General features: G+C 37.9%; 1 protein-coding gene across 2 annotated transcripts in view; it reads left to right on the top strand.

Moving 5' to 3' along the window:
- The window catches only part of LOC124162138 (aldehyde dehydrogenase family 16 member A1-like), a 97,553-nt gene that overhangs the window by 66,560 nt on the left and 10,057 nt on the right, over window positions 1-20,936 (top strand). For both annotated transcript variants that reach the window (XM_046538560.1, XM_046538559.1), the window contains 2 exons: window positions 4,293-4,439; window positions 20,433-20,776. In XM_046538560.1, coding sequence (XP_046394516.1) covers window positions 4,293-4,439; window positions 20,433-20,776 — 491 coding nt within the window. The remainder of the gene's footprint in view (window positions 1-4,292; window positions 4,440-20,432; window positions 20,777-20,936) is intronic.

The following is a 20,936-nucleotide window of genomic DNA, read 5'->3' as shown; positions in this document are numbered from 1 at the left end:
CACACTTATTCTTCTCTTTTACACCTTTACTTTACTGCAATTTTCATGTTAACCATTACCTAGGGCCATTTTGTCCCATACGAGAGCATACCTAACAGTAAATAAGAAAAAGGCAACGAACTATCCTAATCATTTTAAGTGACAGTAAATGAAGACAGAACGCATCGTTTTCTCTCGAATCATGGTAAAAAATACGCGATAGCACTCGCTTTCTGTTACTTATGGCTTTATTTTCTTGTAAGTGCTTACATACTATGTTCAGTTAATAAAAGAGGTTACCAGCGCAGCCTATAATCCCTTGCCAGCGGAAATATTTCAACTAACTTCACTCCCATTTATGGAGACAGAATTACTCAACCGCATTGCTAATTCCGTTTCTAAAATGAAAATATTTCATGAATTTACTGCGACTCGAAATAAATCAAATACAATTTTGCAATTATTTTATTCCCATATTTCCCGGTGTAGCACTTTCTCACTGCCGCCTTGGTAATTTTTTCGATGCTTTCGTGAACGATTGTAGTTTACAATTTATTGCGCTTAGCGACAGTCATATGTCTTGCGTGCGTATTTATGCCGCGAAATCTGACTCTTCCATCGGGAGTCCGGGACGTCTATTTCTAGCAATACTGACGAACATCACTCCATGCACGACAATGTTAGGTGAAGGAGACAGCTAATTAGTTGATACGCGGTAGAGTAATGACATTTTTTACCGTCGCCGCCGCATTCTGAAGTAGTTCGCCCAGCATTCTCACTAGGAAATCACGTAGTTTTGCAGTCCTAGTGTTTCTTTGTGCCCTCAACAGAGTTTTTCTACGGAGCTCTACGAGCACTGTATTTTAGAGATAGGGAATTCAACGAAATTTTCAAAATTACGCTCAATTTCTTGTTTATTTTTTGCAACAGCCACGTGTTTATTTATTTTTTATAATCTTTAACAAGTCATACGTTATACGAATGATAAATCAATTTTCTAAAATATATTATAAGGAGTATTTTCAATTATTTGCCATAAAATATGAAAACATACGAAAATTACTTAATTAATTATAAGTTGATGATGGATTCGACAAATAAAACAAGGCGGCTGCTTGACATTACCACATTCCGGGGAATTTTCCAAGCCATCGACGAGGGCAGGCAGAAGAAAGATGTAGCAGTGACCTTTGGAATACCATCTATTTTAAACAACCGAGGAATAACAGAAGAAACTGTATATCTAGGCTGCACAAATAAAAAACATGGGCAGTGAAATAAGAGGATGAAGGAATTATGTTAAGAAATATAAAAGTTGTGTACTTCCCTCCAAACACTACTAGTAAATTACGACCCTTAGACCAGGGAATTATTTCTTTGGTCAAAAGGCATTATCGAAAACAGCTAGTGATTTATTTTTTATGGAGAGTGAATAGTGAAAACGACATTAAAAGTGCTCATGGAACATCCTTCAGACCATGCACAGGCTGTGCCTTTCCTCAATTTTTGAGAAATGCTTCGTCAAGGCTGGATTACGGGTGGTAGCAAACAGGAGGAAAGTGAGATATTTGAGAATGAACCTACAGAGTACGATAAAATCAACAAAATAGTTGACACAAATTCAACATTTGAAGACTTTGTAAATGTTGATAATGATTAATTCATTTGTTCCCCACATGAGTTGGAAGATAGTGGTGAAGGAGATGTATATATCCTGCAGGATACAGGAAGAGATGGATTTAGAGGAAGATGTTGGTAGTAGTAGTAGTAGTAGTAGTAGTAGTTTTATTAGCCAAAAGAACCAATACAAGTAAGTAAGTGGTATAGGCTTCGTCAAGTATAATACATAATTGGTATTTTAGATAATGTTCACTCAAAAAAACAAAGACATCTTCCTAAAATAAAAAAGTTACATTACAAATTTCAAGCACACAATAGTGAAAGCTGAACAACAGCCATGTATACTTCAACACTTACTTCACAGCACAAAACCTTAAGCACAGGTATACAATTCTCATTTAATAGGTTAACACATCAAACTACATACTTTCTTTACAATAGTTAATAAATTCATCAACACTATACAATGCCTTTCCAGTCAGGTATCTTTTCAGATTTACTTTAAAATTATTTACAGAAGACAAACTTCTCAATTTTTCTGGTAAAAGGTTATATAGTTTTGTACCCTTATGTAGAGGACCATTACTACTCCTTTTTGTTTTCCTGGGTAGCACATGTAAACAGTCTTTGGTTCTGGTCATATGTGAATGGAAGTCAGAATTTTTTGGGAGAGAATTTATACGTTTTTTTATGAATAGCATTAAGTTCAGAATATAAATGGATGTTAGAGTTAAAATTTTGTGTGCCTCAAAGTGAGGTCGACAGGATTCTCTATATTTTAGGTTTAGCATAATTCTTACAGCTTTCTTTTGCATAGTGAATACCTCAGTGCTATTGCAACTGTCACCCCATAAAATAATGCCATAAGAGATTAAGGATTGAAAATTAGCATAGTACACATATTTTAAAACACTCAAAGAAACACTTGATCGTAAATAGCGCAGTTGATACATAATATGTGACAGTTTGGTGGTTAAGATTTCGACATGTCTAGACCACTTCAAGGATTTGTCTAGTGTGATTCCAAGGAAAGAAATATTATTTACATAAGTTATTTCAGAGTTGAATAGTTCCACTGTTGGTGGCGATTTACAATTTAAGTTCATACATACAGTTTTTTCTAGGTTAACTGCCAACATACTATTTTTTAGCCACATTTGAATACTTTGAACTGTAGAGTTTACCTTAATCTGTAATTCTTGCGAATTTGGGGCTTGCAACAATATACTAGTGTCATCAGCGAATAAGATTGTTTCTGCTTCCTGGAGATATTCAGGAAGGTCGTTAATATACAAAGTGAACAATAACGGCCCTAGGATTGACCCTTGGGGTACACCATATTTGACTTCTTTCATAGTAGAGGAGCAATTATTTATATATTTTGTGTTTGAGTCCAAGTAAGAAATTTGGACAATTTGGTGTCTGTTAGTTAGGTAAGAATTTAACCAAGAATAAGCTACTCCTGTAATACCATAATTTAAGAGGCATTTCAACAATATGTCGTGGTTTACAGTATCAAATGCTTTTCTGAGATCAATGAACAACCCCACAGTTTGGTTATTTTTGTCGAGAGCATCAGTTGCATCATTTAGAAATTCAAACAAAGCACCAGTTGTTGACTTATTTTGTCGGAAGCCAAATTGGTATTTGGATAAACTTGCATTTTTATCTAAAAAACTTAAAAGTCGATTGTACATGACTTTTTCGAAAATCTTTGAAAAACCTGAAAGTAAACTTATGGGTCTGTAGTTATTACAATCCTTTTTGTCTCCTTTTTTAAAGAGGGGGTAGACTTTGCAAATCTTTAGCTGCTGAGGGAAAATACCTTCTGATATTGATAAGTTACACAAATAGGTGAGTGGGTTTACGATGAACGGGATAGAGTATTTAATAATCTTATCCGGGATGCCATCAAAGCCCGATGACATTTTGTTATGGAGGGAGAGGCCAATTTGTAAAATTTCCCTTGGAGTGGCTGGGTAAATAAAAGGTGCATTCTTATTTTTAGATGCTGGTTGCTTGTAATAGGGATCTTTTGTAGCATGATTGCTGCTTAATGTTTTGAGTATTTTCTCAGGGGTTTCAATAAAGTGATCATTAAAAACATTTGCCACGGTTAATGGGTTTGTTATCAAAGTGCCAGAGTGTAAAACACTCAAGTCCTCAGGTAAAGAGGCAGTATTTTTGTTACTCTCTTTCTTAATGGTAATGAGGAATCAGTTACAGTTCCCACCAAAACAGAGGTTGAGGATTTATTGAACATAATTAAATGGTTTTTTATTAAGCATGGAGGAATGCGATCATAATATGATTGTATTCAATAGAATTAAAAACATTATATCGAAAGAGTTTTAAAAAGGTTAAAGCAAACCCAATAACTAATTTCTTTCCTAAAAAGCCCTCTTGAACAAGTTACTTTTACCTTTGTGTAATCATTAAATTGTAAAAATATGTTCACTAATGCATGCATGTATGTTTAAATATATTAATATTATGGTTTATCAATAAAATGGTGCCTATCACTAAAACCTCTCTATAGTGAACCTCCATACATCAAAATGCTCAAATTTTGGTCCCCTCCATTACGATGTAAAGAGGTTTTACTGTATTTGTGTTGGATATTTTGTGTAGTGTAGAGTGGGGGAGAGTGCATTACTGATTGATTGGAAGTTTGTTTGACTTGTTTTTTGCAGGAAAGACATTCGCAATGCTGTGGAAGCGGCACGCAAGGCTCAGCCAGGTTGGTGGAAGTCGGGTGCTCATTTGCGGGCGCAGATATTGTTCTACTTTGCAGAAAACCTTGAGCTGAGGAAAACAGAATTTGCCAAAGAGCTGACGAGGTTTGTGTTCTGATGACATTTGACTCAGATTTACCATCATTTCCACTCATATCCTATCAAGTAGCATTTTATCATTTGCAGAGTATCTTTCATGATGATATACATATATTTAATGCAGTGTCCTCTGTGGGGTGTTTGATGAAAGATTTTGCTCATTGTGGTATTTGCAGCGTGAAAAGAATGGACAGCCGAAGGGTAGGAGCCAGTGGTCAAAGGCGACTTTGTTGTGTATGTTTATGTTTTGTTGCTGATTTTATTGCCACCCTCGAGGAATGTGGATTCATGCTGTCTGCATGCGCACATGTATTTGATGTGACACACCCCTTTCTTTTCCTCATGGAAACTCGATTCCCTCCTCACTGAGTGTGGAGTAATTGGGATTGCACCTAGTGCACACTCCACTGTGATGAAGAACTGGGTTGGGGCAAAACCTATCTAAAGTTTCTCCCAAAGTGTGTTTTAACGTATGTGTGAGCACTGTATACCCCCATGCAATCAATGCAAGTTGCAAGCCTCCAAATAGTGAAATTCTACAATAGCCTCCTTATACAACGAAACAAACTTCTCGAAACTTTACGAAACAAACTTCTCGAACTTGAAGCCTTATTAGATACCTTTCATCCTGATGTGCTGTGTCTTTGTGAACATTGGCTGACCTTACAAGAACTTCCTACTATCTCACTTCATGGGTATATCGTTGCAGATGCGTATGCCCATACTCATCATAAAAACGGCGGCGTCATCATATTCGTCAAAACTAATCTAACAATTGTGTCAAACCAATTTTCTAGTCTGCAACTAAATGAAGAGCGAACTTTTGAGTGCTGTGTTACTTGTTTAGCTTTAAATAATCATAAGAAGCTTTATATATTAAGTGTGTACAGATCTCCACTTGGTAACTTCACAGTGTTTCTAGATAAACTTGGCTATTTATTAGACGAACTTTATAATGTTGGTAACAACGTCCACATCATTCTAACCGGTGATTTTAATTGCAATTTACTAGTTGATGATAATTCATCTAAAGATTTTTTGAGATTGCTTAAATCCTATAATTTAATGCCTACGATTACAGCTACACCCACCAGAATTACACCAAATTCACAATCACTGTTGGATAATATTGTTTCTAATATACACTTAAATAATGTAAATACTAAAGTTCTCAACTCCACCATATCTGATCACTTTCCCGTATTATCTTATTTAAACGTAGACCCACGTACACATTGTCAACATTCACATCTCACCAGAGTTTATTCGCAAGAAAACATTGACACATTTATATCCCTATTGGAATCCTCTGACTGGTCTGTTATATATAATAGCCATTCATTTGAAGCAAGTTTTCAATACTTTCATGACTGTCTTCAACACTCATTCGATGTTGCCTTCCCCCTCCGTCCTATGAGAAGAGCTGCTTTATCGCATAAAAAACCTTGGGTTACTGACCAAATTCGCCACTTTTCTGTCATGCTCAAAAATCTTTCTGCCAGAGTTAAATGCTCAAATTGTCCTCTCCTTCATGATGAATACAGGGCCAAAAAAAAGAATTATCGGAGATTATTGGAACTTTCCAAAAAATCCTATAACAATGAGAGGGTAATTTCATCTAGTAATAAGTCCAAAACATCTTGGGATATTATTCGAGAGTCAACGGGAAAGTTGCATCAGCACATTCTCCCTAGAATAGCTCAATCCAGTGATAATGCACACATTGATATCACAAATTTAGCAAATGAATTCAGTAACCTTTTTACAATAACACCACCGTTACCCACCTCTCTTACCTCTTCTGCAAACTTGCTCCATAGTCCAGAGTCTAGTGCTTTTTCAATTTTTATTCATCCTTGTACGGAATTGGATTTACAAGCTATAATTTCAACCCTAGCTAACAAAAACTTTTCGGGCCCTGATCACATCCCAGGGAGAATATTATATCTCTCTTATAGATGCATAAAGGAACCTCTTCTATTTCTGATTAATGAATCCCTTACTCAAGGGATTTTCCCATCTTCTCTCAAGCATTCCATTATTAACCCTTTATATAAAAATAAAGGCTGCCCCAATAATTTGGATAACTATAGGCCAATTGCTAAACAAAATGTCTTATCTAAAGTATTTGAAAAAGTATTCTACAACCAAATAATGTCTTTTCCGGATAAATATGCCTTAATCTCCTCAAATCAACACGGCTTCCGTAAAAATCGCTCTACTACATCTGCTCTATTCCATGCCACCGACTTTATTTTGTCATCACTTGACAACAATCAAAAAACTGTAGGAATCTTTTATGATTTCTCCAAGGCATTCGATTTTGTGGATCACTCTCGGCTACTTCGTAAACTTAATTATTTTGGAGTGAGAGGCATTGCCAATAAATGGCTTCAGTCATACCTCAGCAATCGGACACAGGCTGTCTCACTGTCTGTAAATGGCAGTATATACTCCTCCAAAAGTACTTCTACCACCGTAGGAGTTCCTCAGGGTTCAATCTTAGGCCCAATCTTATTTTTAATATACATAAATGATTTAGCTCATTCCCTCAGTAATATTCCAGCTTCTAAAGTCATATTATATGCTGATGATACGAATATTTTACTTTCTTCCCCAACTCAAAATGACATTATTATGAGCTCTAAAAATGCAAATGATAGTATTTTAAGCTGGTGTACAGCTAACAAATTGATTTTAAACACACAAAAGACACACACTGTTCAATTTTGTGGTAATAGCTATGTTCTCGAGAGCATCCTAATTAGATTGGATAAAAAGTCTATTGAGAATGTGTCCCACACAAAATTCCTTGGTGCATACTTATGTAGTAATATGTCCTATGAGATGAACATTGACTTCTTAGCCAACAAACTAAGTTCAATCTGCTATCTATTAAGACACCTTAGGAACTCTGTTGATTTAAATATTCTTCTTACATTGTATTACGGTATCTTTTATTCTCGAATGTCATACAATATAATTTTTTGGGGCTCATCCCCTCATGCCTCCAAGGTGTTCACATTACAAAAACGTGCAATTAGAATCATTGCAAAAAAACCTTTTGATGCTCCCTCCAAGCCTATTTTTAAAGCACTTAACATTCTTCCACTCCCGTGTGTATATTTATTATCAATTTTAATTTTTGTACGTTATAATCTTGATTTGTTTATGCTCAATTGTGATGTTCACAAATATGAAACTAGGAATTGTAATAACATTCATTATCATTCCATTAGGACTAACAGATCAAAGCTGGGCCTCAGAATTTAAAATAAACTTCCTGCGCATTTGAAATCAATTCAGTCGATGGAGTCATTCAAAAGGAAGTTAAAATCTTTTCTTCACGAGAAGAATTATTATTCTGTTAACGAATACCTATTTCATTCCTCCTATTAAGCATTAATATCCTGTGAACATACAATTATTTATAATCTATTATATATATATATATATATATTATATATATATATATATTATATATATACATTTTTTTCCTTTTATGACGTGTCTTATATCTTTTGCTGTAAGGTCTCTAGACAAAATAAATTATTATTATTATTCTTTATTCCACAAGATTTACTTGGAGGTCTGCCAGCGTCGGGCCTTGCCAAGACGCTGCCTCAAGTTACAATTCATTTAAAAATAATCTAACTGTTCTACATGTATCCAGTACTACAGATTTTTGAATGTTATATATTGTGTTTCTTTTAATTTTTAATTGTTCAATTCCAAAATTGAGTGATGAATGTATTATTCCTGTTGATGATATTACTATGGGGATGATGGTGACCACGTCCTGTTTCCAGATAGTTTTCATTTGCCTTGCGAGGTCTTGATATTTTTGTTTCTTTTCCTCGTATTTCTTCTTAAGGTTGTGGTCAGCCGGAACTGCTATTTCAATTATAAAGGTCTGCTTTTCTTTTTTTTTAATCCAGATTATGTCCGGTCTGTTATGCTGGACAGGTTTGTCTGTGTAAATTGTGTTGTCCCAGTATAATTTATAATTTTCATTTTCCAGCACTGTAGCAGGGGTGAAAAGGTAATATGGTTCATGATCCACTTTTAATCCGGTAACATACGCTATTTCTAAATAAATAATTTTGCATACATTATTGTGTCTTTTGGTGTATTCATTACCTACTAGATTCGTACATTCGCTAATTATGTGTTCTATCGTCTCACTCTTTGCATTACATTTGCGACATAAGTCATTTAATACGCTTCCGTCTTTGATTATATATTTCCTATAATTCTTCGTACCAATTACTCTGTCCTGAATGGCTACCATTGTCCCCTCCGTTTCCTTATATAGCTCACCTCTTTGTAACCAGGCATTTGATAGTGAGGTGTTTACACATTCCTGATGAAGAAATTTGTGATGTATGCCATGTACTTGCTTGCTTCTCCATGTGTCTTCTAGCTCCTCTATTTTTTCTTCATCTATTGATTTGTCTCTGACATTAAGCTGGAGTGGTGTTGCTTTATCATCATTTTTTATGACTGACTTATAGAGGTTAGTCGTCTCGCCTTTTTGGAAAAAGTAATTTCGAAATTTATCTATAATTCTGTAATGTAGGTTCTTAATGCGTATTAAACCTCTACCACCATTTTTTCTTTTAATGTATAACCTTTCGACAGCAGCATTTGGATGATGTGATTTGTAATCTGTTAATGCTTTCCTTGTCAATCTATCTAGGTCTTCTAAATCCGTATTAGTCCAATGAATTACACCAAATGTATACGTTAAAGTTGGAACAGCAAATGTATTTATGGCTTTTGTTGTATTCCTGCTATTTAACTGCGTTTTAAGTATAAGTTGAAGCCTGTTTTTATATTCTCTTGTGACTTTTTCCTTAATTTCTTTCTGTGGGATTTGAGTGTTCTGCAGTATGCCAAGATATTTATATTTTTCATGTTCTTCCATGTTTTCGATTTTTCCGCTATCTAAAAGAATATCTTGCCCTTTAACGTATCTCCCTTTATTAATTTCTAATTTTCTGCATTTATCTATCCCAAACTTCATACATATGTCATTACTAAAGCTCTCCGTTAATTTCAACATATAATTTAACTCCTTCTGATTGTGGGCATATAGCTTTAGATCATCCATGTAGAAAAGATGATTAATCATATGTGTCTGATTTCTATCAATTTTTAATTTGAATCCATATTTCGTTGAATTTAATATATTTGATAATGGGTTGACAGCTAGGCAGAACCATAATGGGCTCAGTGAATCCCCTTGAAATATTCCTTTTTTTATTCGGATAATACTACTTTGAATTTGACCTTGAGAGGTATTCAATACCAACTGAGTTTGCCACTTATTCATTACTGTGTTTAGAAACTCCACAATTGAAATATCTATTTTGTAAATTTTTAAGATTTCTTTTAGCCAATAATGTGGAACCGAATCGTATGCCTTTTGGTAGTCTATGTATGCTATCAATAGATTTCTCTTGGCCTTTTTCGCAGTGTTCATAATTACACTGTCGATTATCAATTGCTCTTTACAGCCTTGTGATTTCTTTCTACATCCCTTTTGTTCCTCCGACAAGATGTCATGTGTCTCGATATGCTTGTAAATCTTTTTTGCCAAAATTGATGATAGTATTTTATAGTTTGTGGGTAGTCATGTAATTGGTCTATATTTATTTGGGTCCTTTGTATTATCGGATTTTGGTTTTAGGTATGTTATTCCTTGTGTGAGGAAGTTTGGTGAGGATTCTGGGTTTTTAAGGATCTCGTTTAGACCAAACGCTAGACTTTTGTGGACGGATGTAAATTTTTTATACCAATAATTCTGGATTTTATCTGCCCCTGGTGCTTTCCAATTTTGTGTGTTTCTTACACTCTCCGACACATCATTTTCTGTAATTTGTATTGCACCCATTTCTTCAACTTCTTTCATCCTATTCCTCTCTTCTTTAATCCAACTTGCCCCTTCTATCCTTAGATCAGCATCGTCAGCCCATATACTCGCCCAATGGGATTCTAGGTCAGCAATGTTTGGGTGCTCCAAAATTTTTTCATTTGCTTTAATTAATTTCTGATAAAAAATTTTCTCATTGTTATGAAATGAGCTATTATCTGATCTTCTTTTGTAGCTCTGTAAGTATCTCTTTAGTCTAGAGCTGGTGACCATGAGCTGCTGTTTTTGTTTATCTAAGTACTTGGCGATTTTTTCCTGATGATCTTTTTCTTTATCCTTTGTGTCCAATTTTTGGAATACGCCATTCAATCTATTAAGGAGTTTTCTTGTTCTTACTCCTTGATGATATTTTGTTAACCTTCCTATTTCTTCTCTTAACACTTTCAATGCTGACCATGTAAAACTCAAAATCGACCCCCGGTGCGGCTGTCGTTTTTTAATGCAAAACGCATGCATGGGTGCAAAAAGAGCTGGAAAAAATAATGAAAAAATTTTCTTGGCCCTAATTTGTTAGCTATGAATTTTTTTATTCATGACGTGATATCACGTCACCCGCACAGCGGGATATTAACGTAATGTGGGTTGCATGCTGTCGGATTTTTCCCCGCACCACCGTTTTCTTTCAATTTTTTTCTGCGCTATGTATCCAAAAAAATATGAGGAAAATGAATTTGTTATGCTCTACTGGTATCGCCATTGGTATTATGCCACTGCCATAGGGAAATATTTGGCTTAGATGGATGTAATGCAAGTTATAAGTACAAGGAATCGCCGTGAACAGCTGTTTGATTGTGATGGTAATTCTGCACAAGATATTTCGGCGTATTCCTTGTACTAGTAATCCTAAGTATCGGGGTAGGGTTCGATAATATTGAATAATTTCTACATTTTCTTCTGAAGCCACTATTCTCGTCACAAATTCCTTCACTCGTTTCATGTTTTCAGCTCCAATTCCTTTCTTCCCATACGACCACCCGTAAGCATCAGATATTTAACAAAAATGGTTTTCACATACCATTATGTATTCCCTTCACTGCAGGTGCTTGAGATGGGTGGCACTCTGCTTTCGAGATTATTTTCCGACGGTGTATTAGGGTGTTTCTTGACGTGCACCACTCCTGCTGGCTGTTCTAAGGTTGGAGGGGGTACGGAGATGAAGCGAGGGGTGATAGTAAGATTTAATCGGTCCACTTGTGAGAACTAGGAATAACCTTTTTGGAAGTGCTATCGGAACATCAAAAAGATGGGGAAGGTATGGGGAAATATTTTGCTGATACGTGTCCTTTTAGGGTTATTGGGGTATAGGCTCCGTTGCCGAAATAAAAATGGATGTGGAAACAGAAATAATCAACCTATAACTTCCTCATTACTATCTTCTGAACTCAAGCCAATAACATATTTTTCAATATGATGTTACCGAGTTAGAAATTAATGCATAAAAACTGGCACTAATAGTATTTGTAAGCAAACATCTTACAAGTAATCTTCATATAGGCCACGTATCGCGGTTCTTACTACGAATATTCTGCGAAAATCTGAAAATGATGTAAATTTTTACCGCAATAATATTTTTTCATTTGGTGCATAATAATATCAATTCGAGTAAACCATTAAATGATACGTATTGCTAGGAATAGATTTGCAGCATCTATGCCCCTTATTACTTACCCGATTACCGAAAGCAACGATACGTTTTCTTTCTAATTACACGAGGGAAAGAGTAATTCCATCGCGCTAGGAAATCTCTAGTTACTTCTTATTTATGTAAGATCCCTAGACTATTGAAAAAAGGAGCACATAACATGAAAAAAAATATTTTATTTACCCAAAACAAATTCAATACAATCGAAATGATGACCATTTTTAAATTATATATTATATGCCACTACGTACAGTCATGTATGTTTTACCTGTGTAGGAAATACCTCTCTCACAAATTTTATAACAATATAACAACCTACAATACTATTGCAATATAACAAAGCAACTAAACAAGGCAACCTATAATACTATTGCAATATATGATACAAAAATATATAATACTATTTATGCCTTCTTATGAAAGAAAGAAAAAAGCTCGGGACAGAGTAGAGGAGACCTAGCAGCCAATGTAGATATCTGCGGTCTCTTTCCTACGCCCAAGAGTGCTTGCACCGCAATAGTGCAATACTTGCACCATCGATTTTTCTTTCTGCCACCTTCCTCTTGGATGAGTTCAGGGAAGTGAGATTGATATATTGATGGTAAAAGTGGCTTGGGATAAGGAATGTGGGATGGAAGAATAAAGGATCTAATGACAGAAAGACGGAATTTATAAGGGAAATCTTTCCGGCGGGTTCACAATCAATGAAAAAGCGTGCATAGCTTTCGGGAAGGAATTATTAGGGAATCAATGGAGGAGTGAAATGAATCTAAAAGGGACGGATTTTTTTAGAGGAAATACTCAGGCTCTGAATCGTTTGGGCCGGTATTCGCTGAAAAATGTAGGGCTTGAAGAATGCTAAAGAATCCATCACGACTCATGTATATCCGAAAGCAAAGCAGGTCAAACAAGATAGCAATGCTCCATAAGTCGGATATATTGGTTATAGGAATACTTACCTTGTGAAATATTAGGCCTAAGAAGGTAAAACTCTTCATAGGTCAATTGTTTCCAATTCCTAACCTATTCTTTCGAAGATTATGAGAAAGCATGTCTGTATACGAAAGAGGGATACATGTCTGGGAAAAGGAGACGCAAAAAACACTTGGGTGGAATGGTGAGAGCTGGGTTTTCTATGAAAGTGATATTTTGAGGGGTCACTGAACTAAGGGTTCACCGCAAAGAACGGACGGTATTGTTAGAGGGTTCAGGAAAGAATAGGACAAAGGGGATGGGCCAGTGATTCACATAAAGGGATCTGGCGTAGAAGGAGGCAACGCAGTACCTGACTGTGAGGGTTCAACCTCCTCCCCACCCTCCTCCTCTCTAATTTCTAGCTCGGAGTCTTCAGAGAATGCCTGATCCCGCTCTCTTCCAGGAGCTCCCCCTTCTTCGTGTACATTCTTCTAGAGAAGGCAGAGAGCTAAGAAGGAAATGTTTGTGCCCTTACGGAGGTTTCCTCCCTCGACGTCGATGGCTGCAGGTCCTGATGGAAAGTCGAAGACTACTGATCATCTACAAAAGCTGATGAATAGAGAATTTCACCTCTTTCAGGCGGCATTGACTACCGGCCAGCTGAAACATTTTCCGTTTTACTTCTTGCTTCCGTACCATCTGCAATAAATACATTGTATTTTTTTTAATTCCGATAAATGACAGGATCAAAGTAAACACTCTTGGTGAAATAGGCCAAAGCTGAAATGCTACAAACAGCTTTACTAATGTAAAACTATGTTTAGGAACTAAATATTCACAATGGCGAGACAAAGAATTGAAGCACCCATAAGCTATTGATTTCACGGTTATCGAGAAAATAAAAGCATTTTTATAAAGTAACTCCTAAGCACTTTTTCACCAATCCATGGGATAATGTGCAAACAGTTATTTGCAATTGTAATAAGAATGTTTCATAAGTGCATAATATACATATATCAACAATAAATATTATAAATAACTTACACTTTTTCCGTAAATAACTTCCTTCACTCTCGTAATATTGCCGCTTGTCGATCCCCTCACTGCTTAGGAGTTGCACTGACAAACAAAGGAAGGGTGCAAAAGTTAGAGATATGTTACGTTGCATAAAAAAATGTAATGGCATTTTCAAATTTACATTTAAGTTTAACTAATCACAGTACTGCATGTATTAATTGAATAAAACTTATTAACGTCAGACAATAAAGGTTCGAAAAATGAAAGGCTCGCAAGAAGAAAAAAGGAAGGATGGAAAAAATCTATATTCTCGCTAAACATTATTAAAACAATAAAAAATTAATAAACACACATAAGTAAGTTCCAGTTAGTAAATACTTTTGATTTGTAAAATAAAACTCAAATAAAATTTGTCATACTCACGCATTAATAGAAATAAATAAAAATAATAGCATAAAATACAGGGGAGAAAATGAATGGAAATTGGCTTACCTTAAGATAAAAGAAAAAATTTCTCCCGATCCTCCCAGGAAAGGTTGATTGAAACGGCGTCCACAAATGCGCTCCTAGATCCCTGCTGAACAACTTAGGGGGGTAAAATGTCATAAAAGAACTGAACCGAGCTCTTACGGAGGGCCGGAACCCTCGGGGTACACATGACGTGATATCACGTCATCAGCACCAGGGGATAGCGCACCATGACGTGATATCACGTCATGCCGCACTCAAGGTGTTAAGCATGCAATCTTATATTGTAAGCGTTTCTGCCACGGGGGTATTCGTTCCTCGCAATGTTTTTTATTCCTTCCCGGTATGTCAATTTTTTGGCAATGCAGACGCAGCACTGCAATAGCTGCACAGTAAATCATTGAATGTATTTCTTCTAGGCTTGCATTATGCCTAACTTTCTTAGATATAAGGGAATTTACGGATTTTAGTATTTCTCCTGTTTTTTTGCTAGTCTTTAGCTTTGGTAACCGGGGCCTTGCTGTTGGATGAAGACCAAAGAATTCTATAATCGCCTTTTCAACTTCATTTTCAGCTTTCAGGTTCCTGTTTTCGTTTTCCCCCTCAAAAGCATTACAGACATATGGTTCATTAACACTGATGTCCGTGTCATTTGCAGGAGCATTACTTACAGATTGGTCTATAGCATTGATGTCCAAGGTCATGGCTTCGGCTGACATTCCCATTCCATTATCATTCTCATTACCACTATCGGCCTCCCTCTGGATATCCTCTTTTATTTGGTTTAATACTGTTTCTGGGATAAGGTTTCGTCTGATTATAGCTCTAACCTGATCAGAAAGTCTTTGTTCCGAGACGTCTGCCCAATGCGGGAATTGATTAACAAAGTTATTCCTGAGGCTACTGCGATAACCAGTTAGATCTGTTTCCAATGACGTTACCTGATAATATGTACGCATGATAAACGTGTTAATTTCTACAGTCCATTTTCTGCGTACTCTGGGTCGTCCTGCTTGCGTGGTCCCAAGACTGTTACCTTGGGAAGCACAGTAGGCAGTTGTGGTTACGAGGTCTTGGTTGCCACTTCTGTTTTCGGCTATCGGTTGTTCGGGTGACCCGATAGGGGCCTGCCTGTTCAGCCCACTATCACCACTGGCTCGTGTGCTGTCACTTCCAGCAGCGGCTCCAGAAGTGCCCTTATTATTATTATTATTATTATAAAAAAGCTACAGCATAAAACAAATTCAGGTAAAGAAAGCTTTGCAACGATGAAGTTTTGCAATAATGAATTTGCTCCTAGTTGGTTCCCTTGGATTTCCTCATTTGGCCCCTCTGCTGTATACTTCAAATTTTGTAATTTTAAGAGTAGTTGTGTTCTCATTAGGGCCGTGCAAGACTCTTGACTGCCCGAGAATCTCAGCAATCAAGGCGAGAATTTCATTTCTTGGCATTGTCGGGACGAGACTCTCGGTGTGGCGAGATGAGGCTCTCACACAGCACTAGTTCTAATAGATTACTTGAAAATTATAAACTCTTTCACCCCTAGCATTGGCAATAGTTGTGCCAGATTTTCCTACCCTAACGAACGAAAGATGGAAACGAGTATGTAAACATATTTGACTGAGGTGATGGGAACTGACTGTATCCCAAACAATAACTCAAGCATTCAGCGACCCATCATGAGCCAGCAGTCTAGCAAGACGTTAGGCCCACTCTTTGGGGCCTCGGCACAACCCTTAGACTCATTTTCCCCTGCTCAGCCTTGACTTTGCTGCAAACTAATGGTATTTGCAAAAAACCTCTCATGTAAATGAGAATACATATAAAACATGGAGTTATTTTGGTATAAGCTGAGTCTCTTCAATTTCATGTAAATATTCAAGCATTTAAAACTAATAGAGTTCTACATTGAGGAATATTATCCCTTAAAACAGAACATAAACCTTGATGAAGTTACCTAATATTCATGCTTGAAGTTTTTTAAATATTTCCATTGCTCAGGAAAACACATTGATATCATATTGAAACAAATTCAAGGATAAGTATAAAAAATTTTTGTGTGAATAAAAAATTTGTGGTGTCAATTTTGCAGCTCTTCATGCTCCCAATGCTAATCCTTTGAAGGGTCGTGGGGAATGTCTTGGATGGGCAGTGGGGGGGGGGGCAGGTTCCATTGTGCCGTTCATTCTACTCCTCCTGAGTGAAAGTGTTCCCAATGTGCATGTAACTGGGGAAGAATTTTCCCAGGCAGTGCTAAACGATTACATTATGACATCACTCTCCTTTTTCCATGCATTTTCTTAACTTGCTTTGTCCGTGTGTCTGTTTCATTGATGGAATCTTGTCAGTGATTTTAACTTGCTTACAATTGATGCACAAAGGTTAAGAAAAGACTTAGCTGTTTCACAAAATAAAATATATTTGCGACCGGTTTCGATACAGCGTATCATCATCTGGCAATTACAAGCATCAGTACATAGAATTTATACCCTTGAAGGCGTTAGAGGGGTGGTAGAGTGGAGGTGGAGAAAGGGGGGAACTTCGGAGTACCCATTATTGGATGCAATTAGGGTGGTCCCCCCACAGCCCAACCAAGACATTTTCTGTGTGTGGACTGGCTCACTTAGACAGTTAGACACCTTCATGTCATTTTTAAATTCTTTGGACAAAAACATCAAAATCACTAGTGAAGTTGAATGTGAAGGAAGGTTGAAATACTTAGATTTAACCATTCAAAATGTAAACCAAAAATGTTAATTCTCGATTTTCAGAAAAAATTGTTACACTGACCAAATAATACACCGCAATTCACGACACCACTTCTCTCACAAACTATCAGCAATACATTGTATGCTTCACAGACTATGTATGATTCTAGGGATGAGTCGATTCCAAATGTTGATTCTCGATTCCACCGATTCTCGGGAACGGAATCGGAATCGAGAATCGATCGCCTAAAGTCGATTCCGATTCCATCAATTCCAGGAAGATAAATGTTTTGAGCATAGACTGTAAGTTTGGGGCATAAAGGCTGCCACACACCTAAGCGGCCGCGGTGTCAGCCTTGCCCGTGCGGAGGATATGCCCGGCACGCGGGAGCTGCGACGAACATACCTAAGAGGCGTCGGAAACATGAAAATGTCGGCAAGAGTGGCATTATGAATCACATTCGGAGAATTCATCTGGACCACCAATTTTAAAGTATAATAGATCGAAATATATTTTTAAAATTTCGAATGGTATTGGAAGTCTGATGATAATAAAAATGTGCAGAGAGCGAGTTTTCCTGTGAAAAAAGTTTCTTATAAATACGCGCTGAGAGCAGGTTTTTTATACATGTAACTTTTTTTAGACTAACACGCGTCTGCGTCAATAATATAGAAAATAGACAAATTCGCATTTGTATAGCCCAGTTTCATCAATGCAACCCTTGAGAAAGTTGATACTTGCTTGGCATAAGCTGCCGCGGCCTCCGGGCGGACTCGACAGGTTGCCTTCGGCTGCCACCGCGCACCCGCCAGGCTGCTCTGGTATGTATGGACGCAATGAACGCTACATTATTGTTTAGCCACCGCGGCGGCTACTGTTATTTTTAGGGATGGTCGGATCGGATACCTCGGACCCAAATATCCGCGGATATTGCCCTTCATCGGATACATCGGATCCAAAGTCGCGGAAGACATCGGATCTGGATCGGAAATTTTAAATAATAGCTTCAGTGAATGCAATCAGGGTGGAAAGAGTTCCGATTCCCTCTTCGAATGCGCCATCGCATGCGATTCTTGTCCTACTCATGAACCGTTTTGTTTGAAAGCTCTTGCAGAGGTTACGAGTAGAATTTCAGCCTTGGCCAAGATTTTCAGCCAGAAAATAAAAAAGGCAAAATACGACTGGCACATAGTGTGACTCTTCCCAAGAGATTGAACAATCATCGGGGGAATCTCAGCGCCGTAGGATAATAAACACGTCAAAAGTAACTACGTCGCGGATTTCAGAAAACCACCTTCGACCGTCCATCAGCCCGTGCCTCTATTGTTGTTTTTTCGTATCCGAAATCAAACGGATCATAAATCATTGTCTTCTAAGGAAAATATCAAATCACATGAAAACAATTGAAGCGTGTTTCATCCCTACCTCGTCTCACCAACTGACCTTTTTTGGCCTACCTGCTTCAATTCTCAGTTTCTAGACGAAAAATGCTAGGAGAGTGACTTCTGGGCCCGAAGATATCTTGATAGCTTGGACAATAACATGACATGCACGAGATTTAAAAAAGAATTAGACCGAAGGAGACGCATTCCTGATGATATTACAGTTTATTTTTCAGCTCTAATTGATTGCCACTCAGTTTTCTATCTACAATTCTACAATTAGACTTTACTGATATGCAAAATTGTCCAAACAGCACAATTTTCAAAGAAACAAGCGCAGCATTAACCCCTCAAACAATTAGAGACGGATTGGAAACGCCAACTACATACATCACATAGTGCGCCCGACTTCGCTTTGAAGGCAACGACGTCACTGAAGCAAGATCTGACTTGTTCGTCCTTGACTCCCTCATTTGTAGCCTCGTTGTTTGAAATACGGAGGGAGCGCGCTCCTTCCTCTCCACCTCTCCTTTACGCGCTCCTTCCCAGTGGTGTATCTTGGGGGAGGGTCCGGACCCCTCCCCCTCCTTGAAATATAAAAACACAATTATTGTCCTTCACAAAAGAAAACAAAATGTTGAAAACTCAGGAATTTGAAAAATTTTTCTTTAACAAAATAAGTTTTTTTCGATTATAAAAAGTTTTTGTATGTACCCAGAATAAACTTGAATAATGACTTTGTTTAATGGCAGGAATTTGAAAATGCATTGGGAATCGAAAATATCCGATTCGAAAGATCAGGCTCCAAAAATCCTGGATCCGTCCATCCCTAGTTATTTTATTCTATTCAATTCTTAAATTTTAATGACAGTAATTGTACAGATAAATCAAAATCCCACCTGTTAGAAGGTAAAAGAATCGATGGAATCGGAATCGAGAATCGGGAATCGATTTGAAGGAATCGGAATTGGAATCGGAATCGAAAAAAAGTGGAATCGACTCATCCCTACTATATTCACTTCATTTTCTGATTGACGAAAAGATTAGTTTTTACTTTTTAGTGCATTTTATACTGTTGTTGGAGAAAGTGTTATTAAAATAATTTTTAATTCTATTTTTATTTCAATACCACTTATTCTTATTAACGGAATGCTTTGTGATCCCACCTCATCCCATTGTCATGCGTTGCGTTGGCTGGCAGCGGCACGGGCTGCACCGACCAAACGCCTCCCCCTCTCCTCTTGCCAAAGCAATCCTCATGCCCTCCACTTGTTCTCCCTTTCACATGAATACCTTTAGTGTCAAACCACGCTTCTGCTACAACCTTGTTCCTAAGTGCCTGCAGGCAGGCAGGTGTTCAAGCCAACGAGTGGTTGTCGGATGCCACCTACTCTGACAGAATCCCTAAACTGTCCGCATAAAATCAAATTATTCCTTCCCTCAACCTTGCCCCTGCCCACTCTCTCCTCCGAGGGTGCGTGGAAGCATCTAGTTTACCTTCACTGGCACCCGGCATATTGCCGACAGCCATTGAACACACCCGGGAAAGACGTTACAGTTTTCTTACCTGAGTGCTTCTTTCCCCACTCTAAGAAGATCCTTCTTTTTGGTGGATGACGTCTGGCTTTTCTACATGTGGTGACCATTTCTCTCTTCCTTGATAATTCAACCTTCCACATTGGAACACAATGTATTCCTTCTCCTCTTCTTTTTGTTTCCCAAACGTGTCATTAGTCTCGACCTCTTCTTCCTTGCCATGTTGTAGTTTCTTGGTTTTCTTCCCATTGATTTCCAGCTAATGACCGTTCTTTTCCTATTTTCGAGCGTGCATCATCACCTTTCCATTTGTCTGCTCTCTCTCTCTCTCTCTCTCTCTCTGACACTCCTCATTCGCAGCAAGTGTTGCGTGAATTGCCTCTGATCATTTGCAGGTTGTTGGGCGTGGCGGAGGCGGAGGCGCTTGATGAGGTGGCGCACTCTGTTGAGTGCCTCTCCTTTTGGGCGTCGGCCTGCGACAAGGGGTGGAGTGGTGCGCGTTGGGCCCCCGACGCCAGCTGGAGCGTGGGTGTGGCGCACGAGGCAAGGGGTGTCATTGGGGTGCTCTGCCCCCCCTCGGCCCCCCTCCTCAACCCCCTCACCCTAATGGCACCCGCCATTGCCCTCGGCAACGCTGTTGTCGTTGTGCCCCACCCCTCGTGCCCACTGCCGCTCCTCTCGCTGTGCCAAGTGGCCAGCACTTCTGACCTTCCCGCGGGCGTGCTCAACGTTATCTCAGGTATGCAGCATCACGTAGCAATGGCATGGCCTTTCCCACATTCGTTCTCATTTTCCTGGCTGTTGCAAAATTGTATCTCACATTTGCAATTTGAAAGCAATCTGTACCTGAAAGAGCACTTATTCAACTTTAAAACAAAGCACTTCTTGATGAGGCTTGT

This window comes from Ischnura elegans, chromosome 7, assembly GCF_921293095.1.
Source record: "Ischnura elegans chromosome 7, ioIscEleg1.1, whole genome shotgun sequence".
In the NCBI taxonomy this organism is placed as follows: Eukaryota; Metazoa; Arthropoda; class Insecta; order Odonata; family Coenagrionidae; genus Ischnura; species Ischnura elegans.
Note: the sequence above shows the minus strand (reverse complement) of the source record. Positions and strands in the feature narration are given on the sequence as shown.